This window comes from Triturus cristatus, chromosome 4_1 (assembly GCF_964204655.1).
Source record: "Triturus cristatus chromosome 4_1, aTriCri1.1, whole genome shotgun sequence".
Classification (NCBI taxonomy): Eukaryota; Metazoa; Chordata; class Amphibia; order Caudata; family Salamandridae; genus Triturus; species Triturus cristatus.
The window spans coordinates 680,612,874-680,635,650 of NC_140585.1; the positions used below are offsets into that span (position 1 = coordinate 680,612,874).

The 22,777-nt window shown below is 42.0% G+C and overlaps 1 protein-coding gene across 1 annotated transcript in view; it reads right to left on the reverse strand.

The window, feature by feature from the left end:
- The window catches only part of CAPZA2 (capping actin protein of muscle Z-line subunit alpha 2), a 294,210-nt gene that overhangs the window by 163,796 nt on the left and 107,637 nt on the right, over positions 1 to 22,777 (reverse strand). Inside the window, exons 4-5 of the mRNA XM_085653146.1 lie at positions 11,798 to 11,861; positions 5,344 to 5,550 (exon numbers count right to left, since the gene is read on the reverse strand). Of these exons, the coding sequence (XP_085509272.1) occupies positions 5,344 to 5,550; positions 11,798 to 11,861 (271 nt within the window). The remainder of the gene's footprint in view (positions 1 to 5,343; positions 5,551 to 11,797; positions 11,862 to 22,777) is intronic.

Sequence of the window (22,777 nt, forward strand, 5' to 3'; positions counted from 1 at the left end):
CTTTCCAGGTCTATACAGTACCCATATTGTATGAGGTTTAATATCCATTTGTCTGATGTTATTTTCCTCCACTCCTGGAGGAAGTGTCTTAATCTGCCTCCTACCGGTGATGTGTGTTGGAGAAGCTGTTGAAGTTTTTGATTTTTTGCTGGTTTTTGTCCGGTCTTTCTGCACTCCCTGAGGTCTTATCCAGGAGTGCGTTGTTTCTGCTGGTGAGTCACTTTCCTGTGAGAGGCTGACTTCCCCTCTGGCTGTTACCCCTTCCTCGGTTGCGCCCTCGAAAGGATTGTCCTCGGGGCTGGTACTGCCAGTTTTGCTGCTGCTGTCCTTGATGCTGTCCCTGGTTACCCCCTTGATAACTCTGCTGGGTGGTTTGGTGTGTTGCCCCAGGCTGATGATTTCCTCTGCCTGTCGGTCTCCTGGAACGTGTTCCTCTTCTCATACCTCGGAACTGCAGCACCCCCATAGATCTAGCTGTTTCGTTATCTTTCTTCAGCTGGCTCAACTTTTCATCAACTGGTGCTCCAAACAGTTGTTCCCCGTTGAAGGGTGTGTTGAGGATGTTTTGGACCTCATTCTTGAAACCAGAAATTCTTAACCAGGCATGTCTCCTTTCTGTGATCCCCAGCATCATCTGCCTGCTCGACGTCTCTGCTGCGTCCAGGGCTGACTTTAAAACATGTATTAGCCATGTTCTTCCCCTCTTCTACCAGATGGCTTGCTCTTCTCTGGTATTGTTCTGGTACGTGCTTGAGGAGTTCTCCCACTTCTTCCCAGTGCTGGTATGCGTGTCTGTTGATGAGCGCATTGGAGCTGGCGATGCGCCATTGTATGGCTGCACTCCTTTCCATCTTCCTACCTATCATGTCCATCCTCTTGCTTTCTTTATCTGGTGGAGGGCCAGAGTTTGTGGGTATATTTGCTCTTTTCCGAGCTGTGGATGTAATGATGGAGTCGGCTGGTACTGACTCTCTGATGTACATGGGGTCCTTCGAAGAATGTTTATATTTTTTTCTCTGCTCGTGGAGTCACAGCTCTACACATGGCAGGCTCTTTGAATGCCTCCTTCCCCTGGTCCAGCACACTTGGGAGCATGGGCAGGAACTGGCTTTTAGTCTGTGAAGGCAGCAAGGTATCCAAGAGGAAGCAAGACTGGGGTTTCTCTTCCTCTAACTACACTCCATACGTCTCAGCCGCCCTTTTGGTGACTTGATTGTAGGTCCCCATGTCGGCCGGCGGCGAAGGCCTCGACGGATATGAATCTACGCCCTCTTCCGGTGATTCGGCGTCAAGATCTTCCCACGGCAAGTCTTGAGCCTCCGAAGAAGTAGACTCTTGGTAAGTCTCATCTTCTTCCCCTTCGCCTGTCCCATAGTACAGGTCCTCTTCCTGTTCCTCTCCAGGTTCAGGCGTGTTAGGCACTTTCGGGTGTAGTCTTCGACGGTATGCTGTAGAATTTTAGCTTTTCGAAGTGTTTCTTGAGTTGCAAGATGTTAGCTATTTCGGCCTCGAGCCTCTTATTTTTCTTCTCCATCTCTGCCGCGTGATCGGTTTCGATGGCCTCGACCTTCCACTTCGCGGTTGTTGAAGTCGAAACCTGTCTCGGGCCTTCGCCTTTCGACGTCGAGGCCTCTTTTTCGTGGCTGCTCTTCGGCGTCTTTCCCTTGTCTTGGGATTTCGCCGTCTGGGGGTCCTTCTCAGAGGATCCGATGGACTGTTTGTGCCAGGATGCAGTAGTCGACGTCTAGTGCTTCGATGGCCCTGCTCCTTTCGAGGACTTTGGCTCGCCTTGGCGAGTATCAGTGGAGGTTTAGGGTTCGACGACTCTTACCTCCTTCGATGTTTTTTTTATTCTCGACCTAGACGACCACAACGTCTTCTGGTCCTTCTGCTACGTTGTCTTCCTCTCCGCTGGAGAGTCCCAAATCTCATCACGCTGGGGGCGTCCCCTGCATGTTGTAGTTTGCTCTTCTCTGTCTCTCCCTTACTCAGAGTCTTCGGGGTGAATGCTGCACAGGCGTTGGCAGTCCTCGCTTCAATGGTCGAGCGGCAAGCAGAGATTGCAAACCGGGTGTTGGTCCTTTTGCGCGTACTTGTGGTGGCAGTTTGCTCAGAATTTGAACAGAGTCTTGTCCATCACCGCGCCCAGGGAGTCCCCTGTATGCGCATTCCCCTTCGAAAAACGCCGAATTCGTCGAAGTTCTCTGAACTGTAGTCAAGTTTCTTCTTACTTGGTCTCCGGTGTCTTCCCCAGTGATATATTCCAATCTTTCGTTGATTCTTCTCTCCAAAGTTCTTGGAGCTCCTTCCTGTTGATCCAGACCCAACTGCGGAAAAAAGAATCTGAAGATAGCAACCAAAGGTGGGAGCTTCCGAAGGAAGCGCGTCGACGTCACAAAGGACACCAAATGGTGGTATGTCGACGCCCACCTGGGCCACGAAAAAAAAACAAAAAAAAAAAAAAGAAGAATAACTACAATTCTGGACCCAACCACTAGATGGCGGAATAATGCACAGCATAGTGAATCCAGAAAGATTCACGCTGCAAAACTATCCAGATCCAGTCGGACCCCTGGGGGTAATTCTAAGGTAAGGAATCTATCACTACGTGTTTATTTCAGATAGGACCAGATGTGGTGCAGTTCCCAGATATCCCCCAGGAGTAAAATCCCTAGGCAGTCTCACCCTGGAAGCCCATGAGGCTCGCCACGTGCATAATGGGATTCATCCAACAAGTAAGCCACAAGTAAGCTAAGAGATGGACTCCTCTTTGACCAGGTCTTCACCAACTTTGCAAACATCACAGTAGACAAATAAACCACTCTCATCTGGACTGACCATGCATGTGCCCGTTTCAGTTTACATCTACTCAATTAACACAGAACTACACTCACCCAAACCCCTTAACATAACTGGAATAAGTTCCCTGAGGAAGTCTGGATCTCAGAACTTCTATCTCAATGACAGTAACCCCATGACGAACTTGCCTACTCCATCCCAAACACATAGATCACTCTCTTTCACATATACCCTGGCACAGCTCATATCGACCCCACAGCACGGAACAAGCCACAGACCAGCTGGTACATGAAAGTCCTTTGACTCTCAAAGAGCTACAGCAAACAGTTAGAACGCCACTAGAGAGAGACCCAAGATGATGCAGACATGTACAAAGCAGCCCTCATGATCTACCACCAGCGACTGAGAAACCACCAAGTGCACCATAATCACCAAATTGAAAAAAATGCTTTAATGTCAGAGAAATCACTACAGGGAAATAATTTATGTTCACCTACCCCAAGTTCCAAGACCACTACTCCATCACAGGAAATCTGCACTGAGCTCTCCCACTATTTCAGTATCAGAATCACCACCATTTAAACAACTTCACAACCCAACAAGACCACTCCAGGGTCGCTGTCCTCTATTCAGGCTAGAGGGATACCCAAGAAACCACCCCGATGTGCTGGTCGACCATCATCCCTCATTGATGACATTTGTCTAATCATACACAAAGGAGGCACAACCGCACTCATCCTATTCTGCATTTCCGCAGTTTTTGACACCATCTCCCACCCCATTTCTCATCCAATACTTCAACACTGGAAAACGGTGGAGCCGCTCTCTGCTGGATCAGCGCCTTCCTCTTGGGATTCATCCAATATGTAAGCGTGGCCCATACTCGTCCTGTGCTTCCAACCTGATCTTTAAGAGCCCTGCAATGCTCCTCACTCAGCCCAATGCTATTCATTTAAAGTCTACATGGACCACGCGCTGGCATTGTCTGATCCCATGGACTCAACAATATAGGCTACAAAGACGACACCCAGCTTATCCTCTCCTCTCTCCGACCACAATTCTAATGCCCAACCTAAGTTCACTTAACTGAATGTCAGAAGTTGCAAACTGGATGAGGAACAACTGTCTGAAAATCAACTCCGACAAGACCTCCCCTCTGGTCCTCAGCCTGGTAGCCCTCAGAACTTGGACCAACATCCTCACTGTCAAACTCAACAAGAAACCTAGGAATAGTGATAAACAAGTAAATCTTGATGTCTAACCAAGTCAGCACGGTCACCTACACCTGCTTCTACACCCTCAAACTCCTGAATAAAGTGTTCAGATGGCTGCCATTAAACACCTGAAGATCAGCCACTCAAGCACTGATCACCAGCCGATTCGACTATGGAAATGTTCTTAATGTTGGAATCACCATGCAACTCACCAAAAGGCTCCAGTTCTATCAAGATGTAGCATTGAGACTCACTCAACCTCCCACTCGGCACTCCCATAACATAACACCTCCGAGACCTCCACTGGCTCCCCATACACAAAAGCGCCCTCCAACTCCACACATTCACCTACAGAGAACTAAGCACAATCGAGGCCATGCATAGCTAAATACCTGCATCAACTTCCACACCCCAGAACAGACACCTCTGCTTCTTCGACCTTCTGTTCGCCATGCCAAAGTCGAGGATTGCGCCTTTTCTTAGCTGGTTCCTAAAGCCTGGAATGGCATCCTGTTGCACGTTATAACTTTTTCCTTTCTCCTAGAAAACAAAACCTTGCTATTCCATTAGGCTCCAGTAAGGGCATCTCCCCTTCGTCTTAGTTGCCAGGAAACCCCTGGGTGTTATGAGCCCCACACAAATCTTCATAACTCTAACCAAAAACACATCACAGTCATAGACCTCAACGTCTGCCCAGGCCTACCTCCTATCTTTAGCCATGAGATGGAGGAGAGCAACTTTAGACTTGAAAGCCCTACCAATCTCAACGTGAAATAATGTGTCATCAAATAATATGATACACAAACTCACTATCTGATCCCTCATTAATCAACAGAAGAAGTACATCATATATATGACAGGACCAGTGGAACCACACCTGCAATTGGAGGGCACACGTAAAGGCTGTACCAGCCCCTTATCTATCCACATAAGAACCAAAGAGGCAAGTGAAGACAAACTATATCTTACTCATCTTTGGCAGTCACTGGAGATCTCGAACATGGACCACCCTGCAGGTACCAAGTAGTAGTAAAGCAGTGCATCTTGCCAAATCTCCTTACTTGATGTCTCACAGTGGCAATGATATAAAGGAGGACTGTAAAATAATCTATTTGGGCAGATCTCTGGTTCCTCTCACGCGCTCTTAACACCGGTTACGTTTAAGAGACCCCTGCCGTTTTCATCCCTTTTATAGCCCAGTCCAGATGAATATCATATTTGTACATTTATTGTGTCATCTTGCCAATGTTTCCTTAGATATAAACTTGAAAAATATAAAAGAATAAATAAACTGCAAGAGAGTATATACAAGATACATGCATATTCTTACAGTGCAGACGCCATTTGGATAATGATCCTTTACATAGGATCTCATAGCAGTATCAACAGCATTTCTCCATGACTCAATTGCATTTTCAGCTTCATGCGGTCTCGGATCACTAGCTTCCTTCCTCAAGTGATCAAACTTGAATGAAATCTTGTTTTTTGGATCCTGAAATTTCCCATTGCCAAGGTCTCCATGTTCTGTTATTAATACCTGTCAAAATGAAACCATTACAAATATTTATGTGACAATTGTGTTAGCACAGACAAAATGCCCCTACTTTACTTCAAGTGAGGATTCTAAGAAAAAATCAATCGATGGAAACAAGTCAAATAAACAAATCTGCTAACATCTGCTATTCCACTGCTATGTCATAAGTAAATATCCACGATCACCTAGTACTCAAATAAATCGTGACTAATAGCTTACCAAGGCTTCTGGGTGGAAACAATAACTTAAAGTATGCTGAAATTCAAGCATCCATTAGTAACAATCAAAAACCTGCACTAAGATACTTGTATATGAAACACAAAAGCATTAGATAAAACAAAAACAATTGCTGAACATTTTATTATTGCCATGCTACTATCAAAATTAACATTTTATTAGTTTGCAGTATGCGATCCATGGATGATTGACTGTACAAGTACCTTAGACATTTCACTAACAATGGTATGTTAGTGGGTGTAATATGATAAACTCAAGCAGCTCTAGTCCAGCGTATTTCCCATTTGTCTGCTGCACTCAGAGAAGAGATCCATCACTGGCGTGATAAGTGGGAGCGGATCTTAACAAGTGTCATTCGTCAAAATGAACAGAGTGCCTCTGTATTTTTCTCCTCCAACCACTTAGTGGGGGATTGGAAGTGCTGTTGGGCCCAGGCCCTCTTGTGTTCCCATGTGACACTCTTTATAATAGGGGATGGGATGTGTCAGATGGGAAGGCGGAGAGGGAGCGGAGACTGCAGGGATTGAAGAGCAAAAGAGAGGCAGCAAAAAGGGAAGTGCGACCATAGCCAAGATTTTGCCCTTTTGACTGCTTGCCCATCTGCTATAATTGCTTTCTAAAAGTGCCTCTTGCTCACCCCACAACCTTCTGACCAAGGAGGGAGAAAATGAATCTGTGGCACAAAGGGACAGAACAAGGCAGCCAAATGCGAATTAGTGAAAACACAGGTGGACTGCTGTTTGTAGTACTCTGATCCCAAATGCACCCTCATCCTCACCCCAACTTCCTTTTCTGGGCTCCCTACTGCTGTTTCTGACATGCAGGTCAATAGAAAATCAATCTAGGAACGCTATAAAATATGGATGGGTGTTCTTGAGCCTGGGTCCAAGCTACTTTCCTTGGCCTGCCAAGTCTAATAAAGTAGCAAATGTTAGTCTAACTCGGTGAATCATAGCCTTATAACCATTAATGGCCAACTAAAATGTTTTTTTCTTAAAAAGAAATATAGCTCACAGAAAAGACATCAACATACCTATAATAAAATGTAGCACCTGGAAGTTAACAGTCAAAACAAAAACACTTACATGATTAATGCCAATACATATTCAAATAGTAACGGTGTTTGAATATCGAATGCTCAGTGCTCGAATATCAACAGTCCTGTGCATTTTCACCTACTCAGCTGGTGCCAAAGTCAATATGTAGATTATACAAAAATATTCTCAGGGAGCTTTACTTTCAGTTACATATAGTCATCAACTCACTGATTAGGCAATCAAATTTCTTATCAACATTCTGCCACAACAACATCATAGATACAATAATAGGTTTCCTCACAACGTTTTCAACACAATAAAAGGCGTTTTAACCAGACTTTCAAACATACAGTAGAGCATAGAAATATTATAAAATTGTTTAGCTCAATATTATGTCATAAATGCCCAGATGTGCAATGTGTTTCGTGGCGTTCACATGCTGCTTCTTCAGGGCTGAAAGTATAACAATACATATAGAACATTTTCGATCAATCTGAACTTAATAAAAATATGATACGCCTATTTCACCTCAAGCACTTCTATTCATCCACAAGTAAATATAGATTTGTTTTGTGTTACCCACTTAATACTATAAACATGGATTCTAACATCCACATGCTGTGTCACGATCTCTAAGATCTAATGATCATCCTAGTTATCGTTTATTATTCGGGTCTTCGCTTTGAATTTTTTTGCCAAATGTTTAGATCATAGGTGTTGAGAAGTGAATTCATTTAGACTAAAATGTATCCAAAGGTACACTTACATGCCATCAAGAAAAAACGTAACTGATGATTAAAGGTAATTGTGTTATCCTCTTCTTATTTGGTATGTTGACATATAAATGCTGCTACAAGAGAAAGAAATCCCCTCCACTTAAAAACTATAGTTTGCCTAATGTTCCATTTGTATATAAAATCCCCCAACAATGGCCCTCATTACGATGGTGGACGGACTGCCACCGATAGACAGTCGGTGGCGGTCCTCCCGCCATCCAGGGCATCCATCCGACCGCTGCTTTACAATGAAGCCGGTTGGCCCACAGAGGTCGGAGGGTAGGATGGCTGTCTCAGACCGGATCAGAGATCCCGTTGGGACGGCAGTCAGATTCCCAAACCCTACAATGGAGCCTGTGCCTGAGCAGGCACCACCGCAGGATTTAGGATATCCCTTTCTGACTGCCTGTACATGGCGGTCCCACCACCATGAACAGGTAGACAAACGGATTTTGGGGGCCCCAAGCAGGCCTCCAGTCTGCCACTGCTAAGTGGCCTGGGGGGCACATGTAGTGCCCCCCATATACCGTGTGGCAAGCACCCCATGCTGCCTGGCACACAGTGCATAGATGAGCACAAAGTGCCTTTTTCTACTGCAGCTTGTGTTGCTGCCCTTTCCCGAGGCCACAGCATAAGCCACAGTAGAAAAAAGTATTTTACGACCGCCTTCACAGCAGTCCTATCTTAATCGGGCAGGTGGTACCGCCGACACATTTTCGGATGGTCACCTTCCTGAAACGATGGCGGTCAGCAGTACAACTGATAGCCATCGTAATAAGGGCTAATGTTTTTACCCGCATTGCTATGTGGATAAATATCTTGATTCCATAGTGGTTTTGGTGTTTCCCAGTTTCAGATAAGAATAAACACCAACATATATTTCCTGAGAGAAAGAAAAATAGAAGGAAGAATATAAAGACAAAAGAAAGAAAGCACAATGGAATAACTGAGGCGTCCCTATGCTCTACCATTAAATTCAACAGAATCTCCAAATAATATCAAAATACGTCATATCTTTAAGGTTGTAGGAGTCACATATAGGCTGAGAGTGCCCTTGATTATGCCTGTTTTGTCGATTCTAAGCTCCGAAAACACAAGATCGTCCCTGATGTGGGCAGTATTTCAACACCCCTAATAATTTACTAAAACATAATAACACACTTACCCCTTGTTAGGGTCTGAAATTGAATAATTTCTAAAAACAAATCAACCCAACTATTTTCAGCCAGTTATTTCCAGTACACGTATGCACTGAATACTTTACTTTCTTTAACCATGTCTCATAGTTATGTGCCTCCACACTAAATCTACGCCGTGATCTCAAGGCAACAGTATACAGCCTCAATTCGCAGTAAGTAAATACTATAACATCACATATTCCAAAACCTAGCCGCACTTTATAAACGCCAATGCCACCCAGGTCAGATGCATTGTAATGTTTCAGGTTCTTGTTTCCGCGTCCCACTGCAAATCTGTTCTGGCCCCCAAATGCAGACGTGGGGTTGTTATAAATATTGTGCAGCTATCTGAGGATACACACTTAGAATGTGGATTAGTGGGAGCCAGAATATCGTGACTGTTTATAGCGGGATGCGGAAACGCGTGTTTAAACAGCGCAGAAACGCTTAGGGGTATACAATGTCCCATCAGTAGATCATGAGTTTCTCACTCTTCTTTTCAGTCATAAACATGGGGATATATATGCGGGACCTTTATTTATATCATGCTGCCAATTGAGGATTCAAACTTTGATTTTGGATTGGTAAGTGCCCTAACAGATGGGCTGTTTTTAGTGGGACACGGAAACAAGAGCCTGCAACGTTACAATGTATCTGTGCTTCTAAAATGTGGCTAAGTTTTAAAATATGTGATGTTATGTTATTTATCTAATGGCTATCTGTGATCTCAAGATCATGGAGTAGCTTTAGTGTGGGAGTCACATAACAGACAAATGGTTTGAGAAAGTAAAGTGATGGTGCATACGTGCACTGCAAATGGTAACTGGCTGAAATTTGTTGGGTTCATTTGTGTTTAGAAATAGAATGGTAGCGATGGATCTTACAGTTAGAAGACGAAAGACATTGAAACTGGTAACATGTGAGTACTGCTCAATTCAAGACCATTACAAGGGGTAAGTGAGTAATTATGTTGTTTTAGTAGAATATTAGTGTTGTTCAAATATTGCATACATCAGAGACAATCTTGTGGTTTCGGAGCTTGGAAAGGTCAAAATAGGCATGATCAAGGGCACTATCAGCTTATTTGTGACTCTTACTAAAAGATATAACGTAATTTGATGTTGGAGATATTCTGGTGAAATTAAAATGGTAGAGCACAGGGATGCCTCAGTTATCCTATTGTGCTTTTCTTTTTATTTTTTCATCCTTCTATTTTTCTTTCTATCAGGCAATATATAAATTGGTGTTTATACTTATCTGAAATTGAGAAACACCAAAACCACTATGGAATCAGGACATTTATCGACAAAGCAATGCGGGTAAGAATATTGTTAGCGAAATTTATATACAAATGGAACATTAGGCTTACTATAGTTATGTGGCGGTGGTTTCTTTCTCTTGTAACAGCATTTATATGTGTCAGCAAACCATATAAGAAGAGAAGAACACAATTACCTTTAATTATAAGTTACTTCATGTATTCTTATTGACAGATTTAGTTAAGAGTACTGTTGGATCCATTTCAGTATGAACTAATTCACTTGAACACCTATTGTCTTTACATTAAGCTAAAAAATTCAAAGCAAAGACCCGAATGATAACTATGATTATTAGATCTTAGAAATCACGACATAGCATGTGGATGTTAGAATTAACATTTGTAATATTAAGAACTAAGTGGGTAACTCAATACAAATGTATATTTACTTATGGACTAATAGAAGTGTTTTAGATGAAATATGCGTATTGTGCTGTTGTAAAGTTCGGATTGATGAAAAATGTTCCATTTGTGTTATTGTACTTTCAGTCCTCAAGAGGAGGCATAGGAACGCTGCAAAACACGTGTTGGCTGAATAAAAAGTCTTAGTCAAGAGGCATTGTACATGTTGGAATTTATGACCAATATATTGTGAAAATGTTGAAAAACATGTGAACTAAACAATTTGATAATATTTCTAAGCTGTACTGAATGTTTGAAAGTCTGGTTAAAACAAGATTGTTTCTTGTCAAAAATGTTTCATTCTTGTGGACATATCCTGCAACGACTATTTTGTCAATTGTTCAGTTGAAAAATAAAAAATACATAAAAAAAAAAAAAAGAAAGTCTGGTTAATACACCTTGTCTGGTGTTGAAAACGTTGTGACAAAACTCATTATAGCACCTATGGTTGTTTTTGTTGTTGCAGAATGTCGATAAGAAGTGTTACTGCCTAATCAGTGAGTTGATGACTATATGTAACTAAAAGTATATTCTCCCTACAAATATTTTTGTAAAGTGTACATATTCAATTAGGCTTGGCAAAGCTGTACTTCAAAAGACAACCCCTTAACATGTCTACATAACATTACTGTTAAGGACAATGCTCTAATGACCCTTGCATTAAATGCCAGATGCATTCTAACTTGTGTACGAATATATACACATCTGAGCAGTGAGGATGACCCTTTTGTGAAAAGGATATCAATACCCTACACTGCAAGAGATTTCACTCATGTCAATAGACGCGAGCAAGCAGTAGTAGCCATTCATTAATGGTGCAAAAAAATAAAGTATCAGCCTACAAGGTTCGAAAAGGTAATATGCAATGCAAACCTGCAAGACTGTCTCAAAAACTTCTCATGAACTCTATTGAATACCCTGCACAAGAAAACTTGTTTTTTTTTCACTATAGCACACATCTTGTTTTTTGTTTTAGTCTTAGCTGGCTGATAAAAAAGGCTAATAGAAATCTACTCCCACATTATCATTTTGTTTCATTTAGAAGGGCTGCGACTCTTACACGTTATAGCATAAATTTTTTTGTTATATTTTATTCCTGGTAACGGTATACAATCAATGCATATTACAATTAGAAAAATGTTTAAAAGATCACAGTTTAGACAACATGGTTAAAAATAGCTACCTGTATACAATTGGTTGCTATTTAAAAAAAAAAGAAAAAAAAAAAGGGGAAATAAATCCCCTTTTCACCACCTTCTACCAGGAAAAATGAACAATACATATGTTAAAGTGTGAGCATACCTGGTCATCGTAGCCTTCTAGTTTTACAGGAGTGAACTGGTCGAGATTGTACTGCGCAAAGGCACTAGAATAAACAGAACATAGTGTCGGTTAGGTTAACAAGACAGTAAATTCATGAATGAAATGCTCTGGGAAGAAGGGGAAAAATTAAATTTTGGTTTTTCAAAAATAATTCGCTTCTAAACAGCTTAGTGCAAACCCACACGCATTAAAAAAAAAAATTGCACTACTGAAATAGTGAATAGAAATGCCTTTGTGGGGCATCCCAGTTTGGTTAGTGAAAGCTGGATGATTCAGCACAAAAGTACATCTGTGCTGGTTAATTCTACACAAAAGTAAATCTATAAATGCTACTGATCAGGGAGTACGTGGAATGAGAAAGAAGTGAGAGAGACTCTGTCCCTGCGGGCTTAAGTGGTGGCATAAGGAATCCTAATAAAAGCAATTTGATATTTGAAATAAGTGATCTTCTACCTACTGGGCATTTCTACGGAAAAAGAAAGACCAGTTCCTAGAATGTCAAGAGGAATATTTAGTGTTTACCGGAAACACAGAGAACATTTTATATTTGTGTCTGAAGTACTTCATCCTGGGAGAGGTGGAAGATGGTGGCATTAATCAAAGGGCGATGATGACAAATTGTGACTTAGCTACAGTTTTCCTGACAAAACTAATTTTTCATCAATATAAGCGTTGTTCCGCAGAGGTTCCACTCCAAACTAGTGATGGGCGATATATTTTTCTCCGCCGGCGGAGTTGGGGGGAGTTTTGGTCACTCTGCCATACACTGGCAATGCAGAGTTCCGGCCAAATTTCACCAACCACTGCAGACTTTCTTATGCGCCATTAAGTTGGCACGCATGAGCCAGATTAGGCATCACCTAGCACGATTTTCAGTCACTAGGAGGGAACCTGGCGAGATTTCTCTAATGCGGCTGGTCACGACTGTTTACAGTGATAAAGCTACCATTAGAGAAGAAAATCTACTCGAGCAGCAGAAAATCAACTTGAGAAGTTGTGCCCTCTGGCGTGTAGCCTGGTGCCGTTCCAGCATGCTTTTCAGAGTGGAACAAGCTTCCAGTGCTAAATCGCACCGTGACTTGCTTATTTCCAGCTGTATGCGGAATTTCGCAGAGTTTTTGTGTAAGAGCATGAGTTACACCCAGGTCTACTCCAAACCAGATCAGCTGAAGGCTCCTAAAAAGAAAATGCTGCAAGTTAATATACATTCATCTACCCTGTACATGAAAACTAATGCTTAAGTGCAAGAATACCATACATGGAGCTCCTCAGGGACAATAATCTGAAGCTAGCATGAACAATATGCATCATTGGAAAAAGAGATGTTAAAGAAATTCAAAGGAAGGGGATATAAGCAGCACATATTGAACTCAGCCCAGAGCAGAGTCTACAAGATAAGAATGGAAGAAGCCTTTTTTACGAACCAGGAGCCTAAGGCCCAAAATGTCGGCATGGGTAGATTCCTCACCTCCTACCATAAAGATCATGTAACAATGAGAGCATTCTTTAATTAAAACACAAACAAAAGAACTGGAATTTCATGGGATATGAACCTAAGATTAGAGGGACAAGGTCACAAGGAAAGCACAGATCACATACAGAAGGGCAAAATCAATGCGGGCCAATTGGTCAAAATAACATTAGAATTGAAAAGGAGTTATGGTTGAAGTCTTGTAAGGGAGGGGGTCACTAAATGTAAGTAATAAAGCATGTCGTCATGGGGACAAGGCAACTAATAACCCATGTAATAACAAACAGTAGAAAAAAAAAAGGTCACCTGATTTGTAAAACTGACTTTGCAGTATATATTCTCAAATGCCCCTGCTTTAAGATATATGTGGTGGGCACTACTTTACAAGTACACAAAAGGAACGCCCAGCATCTCAGAGCTATTACAATGACCCAAGCTATCTGGTTGCTAGGTATTTTACACAGCACCAGGAGGAGATCAGTATGTAATGACATATTTGATAATTTACTATATCAAACAATCTGAGAGGGAGAGACTCTGAAGGGAGCTAAGCGGATTGGTGTCGAAATATGTCCTTGCTCTGAACAACAAAAAACCCTGGGGTCTGAATATTAATGAGGCAATGCATGTACACTATTAATCAGCCATAGGGTTAGACGTGGTAATCTAGCAGGATGATTGTAATTTTGTTTCTTGAAGTTTAAGGCAGTTTTAAAACGGTTTGTTTATTTTTACCTGCAGACGCATGTGGAAGATGGATGGCAAGTTTTGAACTTGATATGTGCAGTCTACAGGGACATTAATATATATAAGTTCCATGAACATAAGATGCCAAATAAGAAAATGAGATCTTGATTTGAAGTATTTCCCAACTATAATGTCCCTGCAACCTGAGAGTGTGTGTGTGTGTGTGTGTGTGTGAGAGAGAAGGGGGGGGGTGCGTGCGTGTGTGTGGTGTGGTGTGCAAGTGCGTGTGGAGCTGGCTGTGTGGGTCTGAGTCGGTTTGTGAAAGCTGTGTGGGCCTGTGAGTGGTTGTGAGGGTCTGTGAGTGGTTGTGCGGGTGTGAGTAGATGTGTGGATCTGCGAGTATGTTTTTTCTTTTTTTAAATTGGGAGTCTGGATCTGTGGATCCACCCAAATCCGGGTAGGATTCCTGCGTGGTTTAAAAAAAAAAAAGAAAAAAAAAAAAAAAACACGAACAAGCATTGGCATAGCCAATAGGTCTCGCCTATGGGACCGAATAAGTGTTTAGCCATAAAACAGTAAAATGTTGTTCTACCAAGGATATTGTGCTGCATGACTAAATACTTATATGGCCCCAAAGGCGAGAACTATTGGCTATGCCAAAGCTGGTTTCCAGGGGGAACACGTTTGCCAGTTCCTTTGTGACTAGCTCGGCCAGTTCAGGTTTTTTTCTTTGTGGCTTCAGGGATTTTTTGTCCTTTTTATTCTCTTTATAAAACCAGGACTACACGGTGACCTTTCTGACACACGGCCCTGGGAAAACTTCAGTGTCGATTTTCCATTCAGTTTATCTCAGGATGGTGTTAGCTCTTTGAAAGCGAGGGCCCTTGTTTTGTCTAGCACTCTGGATTGACATCACCAGCTCATTATAATTATTCTGCTAACTGGTTGATTAGATATCTGGAGAATTTCCAGCCCTTTGTTTAGAACTGCGAGGCGCTCCTTCCTAGCGGAAATTCGGTTTCCACCCACATCATGCTTCAGCTCCACAGATTGCAGCACCAGTTCAATGGTCCGAGCTGATAAAGCTCGGGCGTTTTCTGACACATTTTTATATTTGAATGCTCCGTATTCTTTCTTGGTAGAGTACAACAAAATGTACAGAATTATGCGAGATTTTCCAGAAATTGAAAAATTATATTTGTGTCTGTGTATTGCGTGCATAAAGCGAGCTTTAAGGGACGGATGTAGCAGGAACAGGAAGCCTATTGTATCACTTGCTGTCGGACCATTGTTGGTTGCATCACAGTTTGTTTCATGAAAAGACTACTTAAAAGCATCCACCACGATTCAACGCGATGACAAACGATGAACCGTTTTCCTACATTTTAATGAACACGTACTCTTTGTGTTAGTCAGAGCGACCTTTGCCAACTGCTCAACGTGAGGAATTTCAGCCAGAGAAATCCCTGGCACCAAACTACATGAAAGACAAGCGGCCGTGAAAGCGATCGCAAAGCGATTGTGCGAAGGCCAACCTAATTAAGAGTACACGCAAGGGCATTTCCGTTGCTATGACAACGAAAGCATCGCAAGATGGCGTTGGACTGTCCACTGTCCAACGGACACGCGCATGCTGTTTGCTATGGACAAATGTCGAGAGCAGCCATGTTTGTCCAAGCAGACGCGTGCATGAAAGCCCTCGCAGAATTGATTCCAAAAGGTACTCGCAATAGCAAGAGCAGTGCATGCGCTGCTTTCGCCAGGCGAGACCTAAAAAGGGGTTGGTTTCGGACTATTTTTTTCCTCATTGGGGGGTCCCTCACCGACCCCTCCATTAGTCCCATGGAGTCACAGTAACTCGACTCTGACCCCTTCTATCACTTCTTAACTGTATTTCACTGCTGGGAACAGAGTACCGGAGAACAAAATGGCGACCGCAACTTTCCTCTCAGGTTGTTGTCGGTCATTCACGGGTTTGGTGTTGTCACGTGGATTCGCAAATCCAAGGAGGATCAGAGGAAGACAATCCACATCCCTACATATACAAATTTGAATTTCAATTAGTATCTCGAAATCTACTGAACAGTTTTACACCCAATAACAAAAAAAGGGTTCTTTGCAAACCAAGAGCTACATTTCTTGCAAATTTGGTGCAATTCCATTTAGCGGTACGGGCTGTAGTCGTGTCTAAAATCTCTATGGAAATTGACATGGGAAAAACACTTTTTTGCCCCTTCCCCTTTTTTCTCAGCCCCTGCTTGACTGATTACCCTGAAACTTCCCATGCGCAACTAGAATCATCGGGGCACTTTATTTAGATAATGTTCATGAAGACTCGTAAAATAGTACTAAAGATATAGGCAAGTCAAAAAACGCTTTTCCTATGAAAACATGGTCCTAACTAGAACTACCTACTGGTGATACATATATATGTGTGTGTATTATATACACACACACATATACACACACACTTAATATGGGCACTGTCACAGACACTATAACCAAAGGTCAGCCGCCAATTAAAATCTTTCAATATTGCTTTATTTAAAGAGATCAATGGCGCTTGAAAAACTTTTGACTTCCCTGTAGGCTTCAAGTTCCTTCCCCTATTCTTATACCCTACTCTGAGCAAGGGTTTCTTACCACTAACAAAATGAGCACGTGCCTGTTTCTACTCAAATAAAAAAATCATACATATGTAAAAAGGTCAGGCATTGAGGCAAACATTCAAGAAATCTGGCTTTACTAGATCTCCAATTTACGATAACTATATTCACAGCACTTAATCAGGATAGCAACCTTTTTAAATAAGCGCACTACAACTGCACTGTGATAACAGCCTATGAACTGCAGTTTTGTTGAACAAATGATCAAAAAGCATTTTATTTAAGATTGCCACAGTACTGACAATCCTTCTGTTTGCTGCAGACTACGAGTCCCATATCTCACAGGAGCCATCTAGTACCCACCACATGCAAACAGACAGGATCTACTGTTTTACTTATAGTTACAGCCCTAGTTGAACTAAAACGCCATGCGTCATCTACACACATAAATGAACAATTTTTATTTGGAACTAATACACAATATATATTGATAAATGTCTAGATATTGATACATTTCTAGATAGTGCGAATGCCAGTGGCGTCATGCAACGACTGTCTCCCATACTGAATGAATCTCCTGCCCCCTCCACCCCCAGTTAGATCTCCTCAATTTATGGACATTGATTGTTCTAGAATTAGTCGATCAAAGTGGCCAGTTGGGATTATACAGAGGAAGATTTCTCTTCAAGTAGTCTGGGGCAACTCCAGATAGGGTTTTGTGAGAGACAGAGATCCTTAAATCTGACTCTTTGCTTCACCGGCAACCAATGAAGCTCAATGTACACCAACTGAAACTACTGCGTTCTGAAGACACTGACGTTTTTCAGAGAGCATGGTGAATGCCTACATGTAAGGCACTGCAGTAGTCCAACCTTGATAATACAAGTACTGGTACTACTGCTTTTTGCAATTCAAAAAGGTATATACATAAGAATCTTCTTAATGCTACGCAGCAGGAAAAAGCAGTAGGTGGTGAGTTTATTTATCTGTGTATTGAAAGGTAGACTGGAATTGAAAATTATCCCCAAATTCTTAACAGTAGATACAGGTATTGGGGGAGAGCCCAGCGTTTGAGGCCACCAGGATGGCAAAAAGGTGAACTTCGGTTTATGGTGAATTAAGCATGACACTGTTGTCATTCAGCCATTAAACAATGGTAACCATCCATCTGTAAAAACGATGGGCCGTCTCTTCAACATGGTTTGAAACGGACACAATAAGCTGAGCGTCATCGGCATTTACTACATGAGCAAAACCAAAGGTTCAGATTAATTTCGCCAAAGGAGCCACATAGATATTAAATAGAGTGGGGTTCAATGATTAGCCCCGAGGGACCCCGATCAGCAGTGGAAATGACTTGGAAACCAGGTCCCCCAAAGCCACTAAATGTTTTCTCTGCGAAAGGAAGGATCGAAACAATTTCAAGACTGAGCGGCCAATTCCTATTCCTGCCACGCAGATATCAGAATCTCATGGTTGACTGTGTTTAAAGCTGCCGACAAATCTAATAAGATCATAGCAGCCTTCCATCCACTGTCTAATATACTTTCACTTGGTCTGTAGCCACGACCAAGGTAGACTCCGTACTATGATTTTGGCCTGAAAGCAAATTGAGCTGAATCAAATACTTCATTCTCCTACACATTTGGACACAATGATATTCATATGTTTTTCCAGAACCTTGGCTGGTAAAGGTAGTCGAGAAATAGGGTGGTCATTCTTCACCTCTTTTGAATCTAGTGTAGGCTTTTTCAGCAGAGGGGGAACGGAGGCTTTTTTCAATTCTAATGAGAATAATCCGAATTCCAGAATGGAGTTAAACAGCCGAGTAAGGGGAGATGAAATTGCTCCAAAAATCTCATTCATTATTTAGGAGGGCAGGGATCCGAGGGGGCAACAGATTTTGTTTGATCAATTAATTCAACCAGTCTTTCCTCCATGAGGAGGGAAAGTGTATCTAAGGTAGTTAGAACCAGAGCAAAATTATTTTGATCAGTGGACCGGCCGACCAACCAGTCCTTGAGATTTAATTTTCTGAAGATATATTCCACTTTGGTTTTTAAAAAATCTGCAAGTTGATTGCAGAACAGCTGACAGGGAGTTGTGGTAAGGTTAGAGGACATACTAATCAAAGTCTCAACAGATTTGTGCTGGCACCAAAAGCCAATTCGTTTTCTGCACAAGACTGCAAACATCAGCAACAAAAAAATGTGGGTGGAAAGTTAGAAACTTGCATGAGGACTTACTGCCCTTGGTCCTCCAAAATATTACCTACTGGAACTTTGGATGCCTTAGAGGTGTGCAACTGATAAGATCACTTGATGTTGCTCCTTTCTGAAACTGTTGCTGGGCTTAGACTATAAACGAGGCAAAAATATCTTCCTGTTGAAAAAAAAAGGGCTATGACTACGTAGCATACTGCTGCTTGTAGCAGGTAAGACTGATGGCACTTGGTTCTTTCACTGCTATTTTAAGTCAGTAAACTATGGTATTATATTTTCTTGGGAAGGGAGTTGTCCTCACAAAACATTTGTTTCCAGTGTACTGTCATGCCAATTCATGATAACCACCATTAGGCTATCATGAGCTACAGTCCTGTATATCCTCTTAAGTCTGGTTCTCCCTTTGATCCAGCCTCTCCTGGTATTTTGGATCTTGGTATGGATGAGCTTCCGAGTTTACATATATCTTCTCAACAAATCCTTTATGTTAGCCCAGATGCCTCAGAGTTGGAAGCACGCTTCAGTGGTACCCTTCTTAAAAACCATTCGCTGGATCCTTCTAGATCAAAACTCCAGGCCATGGTTTGCTGCTTCCTTTTCCATCTGGCGTGGCAGAAAAGTATGTTAATCAGCAGCTTTCAGGGTTTGTAGAGAAAAGGAACCTTTTGCATAGAATTCAGTCGGGCTTTCGCCCAAAATAGTGTACACAGTCTCACCCCTTCTTGCATCAGAATCTATGCGCCAGACTGTGGCCTGTGAAGACACAGCTGCCTTGCTGTTGTTGGAACGGAGTGCCTACCTTCAACACAGTCTCTCACAGCCAGTTATGGGAGGGGCTGAGGAGCTACGGGGTCGGCCACTTGGCCGTTAAGTGGCTGGCGTCCTTTTGTAGGGCCGCACTTTTCAGGTTCACCAGAAGCCCTTTTGATCTCAGGTGATGCCTCTGGTTTAGAGGGTGCCTAAGAGCTCTTCCCTGAGTCCCATGTTGTTTAATCTTTATATGGGCCCCCTAGCTGATGTAACTGAATGTCACGGATTTGATATTATATCATATGCCGATGACACTCAATTGATTGTCACCTTATATCAGAACTCGGTCAGCAGGGCTGCTTTCCTGAGGGCCTGCCTGTGTGAATCTGCCCAGTGGAACGACCTCAACTGCCTGAAGTTAGACGCAGGGAAGAATGAGGTCCTCATTTTGGGTAAGCAGCCTTCTATCTGGTCCCCTGACTGGTGATGTGTATTCCTTGGCTCCTTGCCATCAACCAAGTCTAAGGTCTAAAACCTAGGCCTTTTGTTTGACCAAGTCTTACTTTTGATGATCAAATCCCAGTCCTGGTGGATAAATGCTTCGGATCCTCAAATTCTTCAAAATCATCATCAGCCTCCTGCCAGTTTCAGCTCTTAAGACAGTGATCCAAGCCCGTGTCATCTTGCGACTGGATATCTGCAACATATTATACCTGGGTATCTATCGCGACTGATGAGGCTCCAATGGGTTCAGAATTTGACAGCTTGGCTTTTAAGTATTCAAAAGTGGTCCTCTATTTGCTCAGATCTTCTGAAACTTTACTGGCTTCCGGTAAAGAAGCATGTTGCTGTCAAAACTCTGTTACAGTTACCGAATTTTCAAGAAAAATGGTGCAGTTTATCTGCATCATCTCATCTCACCCTACTCTCCTTTAAGGCATCTTAGGAAGCCTTCTGAGGCGCCTAATTAGTGGAGGTCCCTTGGGTGAAGAAAGTTTGCATGAGCGGGAGTTCTTTTGGCTTCTTTGCTTCCAAGCTGTGGAACTCTCTCCGTTTGCAGTTAAGGCAATCTAAAACTGAACTCCTGTTTCGGATTTTCTTTTAAATGTGGCTCTTTAAATAATTCACCGATGTTCTGATCCTTTGTGTTTTTGGTTAGGAGCCTTTAGCGCTGGGACACTCCTATTGGAGTAGATGTAGATGTAGATGTATATATATATATATGTGTGTATGTGTGTATGTGTGTATGTGTGTATGTGTGTATGTGTGTATGTGTGTATGTGTGTATGTGTGTATGTGTGTATGTGTGTATGTGTGTATGTATATATATATATATATATATATATATATATATATATATATATATATATATATATATATATATATATATAAATAAATAAAATCTACTGGCGTCGCCAGTAGATAGTTCTAGTTAGGACCGTGTTTCCATAGGAAATCTCAAAATTCTATTTTGAATAACTTTGGCGCCAGTTGACGAATCCTCGCGAAATTTTCAAAACTAATGGGGCGCTCCGCTCAGCTCCTACCCTAAAAGTCTCGGGGGGGATTCGTCAAGCGGGGGCCGAGAAGAAAGGGGGGTCCCAAAACGCGTTTTCCCCATGCATTTTCCCATAGGACCTTTAGTCGAAAGTACAGCCCGAACAGCTGAACAGAATTACTTGAAATTTGGCAAAGAGGTAATCCTCAGGTCAGGGATGTGCCTTTTGCATATATGGAGTCAATCTGTTCAGTAGTTTGAGAAAATTGCCCCCAGCCGCCATTTTGAGTTTTAGACGCAGAAGAGAGCTAAAAAAAAAGTGGAGAACGTGAAAAGGGGGCAGGGTTGAGAGTCCCTGACCCCCTAGGCCTTCTCAGGGGGACCATGAAAGACCTCTTAGGTCTCAAAAAAAAAGGTAGAAAATTAAAAAAAAATAGAATTAAAAATCAAGTTTAAGTGTTTAGATGTTGGTTGGCTCTATAAAGAGCCGTTGTGTTCATTGAGTGTTTTTTTGTACCTACAAGTAAGTACCGATGCAGAGTCTAAAATTCAAGAGGAAGACTCCGTTGCCTTCATCTGTGAAATGAACACAGTCTCCTCTATAAATGCCTTGCATGTTGTAACGCAAGTTGTTGTGGTATATAGAACCCATACCATAGTCTCCGAGGAAAGCAGAGACAGACTTATTGACGTGCTTTGTCAATCTGCGGACAATATTGGTTGGACCAGTTCCACTTTTGCCTTTGGCATATATTAGAATATACAAAGGTAGTTTGTGGAAAAAGTGACATCAATTGCACAAAGGTGTCCTTAACAAGCATTTCCAGACCTACCCCAGTTAAAGTGCCTAGGTCATTTCCACCACAGTGCACACTTATAAGGTTAGGCTGTGGGAGATGTAGAAAGGATTTCACCAAAGGCATTAATTGGTGCCACTTTAACCCTCTCTGATCAATCCATTTAATGTCTACATTTAGCAAAGCAAGGTCTTTCAAAATACCTCTTTTTTCTGCATACTTTTCACTCCAGAAGACATAGCTATGACCTACAATCCACACTGTGAACATCTTTCAAGGAGATCTGGATGCACTCAGAAGGTGTCTTTCAGTAGAATGGCAATATGAAAAGAAAGATAGTTGTAAAATGGAGGCTTACATACTTTTTTTTAAATAAGAGCTCATTGGCTGTTTCAGACCATTCTACACTAAAAACTAGGCTGTATGTTTAAATTTTTAAAAGCATGTTTTGTATTGGTTCAGAAAAATGTGTTCCCACAGAAGATTACTTTGGATATGTGGTTAGGTTTGAAAAGTCAAGCACTCTTGCTCTTTGGATTAGAAACATTGTGTGCTGAACTTCTGACCTCTCTGCTCACACCAGTGTTCCATGACCTGTTGCTATGGTAGGAGGCAGAAGTCATGTTGGGGGTAGGGATCATTTGGAAAGAGTTGGAATTTGCAACCAATAGAAATGTGTGTTTCCATTTGAAAAAATGTGGGAAGCACTGGGATTTGAAGTTAACATGTATATGTGTGAAAAAAGAGAGGGAAACATTGCCATTTACTGGTTCTGCTGAGAGGTGTACAGTTCAGAGATTCTGGCTCTGATAATCTGCTGTGTGAGTGCCACATTTCTTTCTCAACTAACTACTTTTAAAGGTGAGTTATGAATTTGAGAGGGGATGTATGTGGTGCATTTTGATATAAAAAATAGAAATGAGATTCT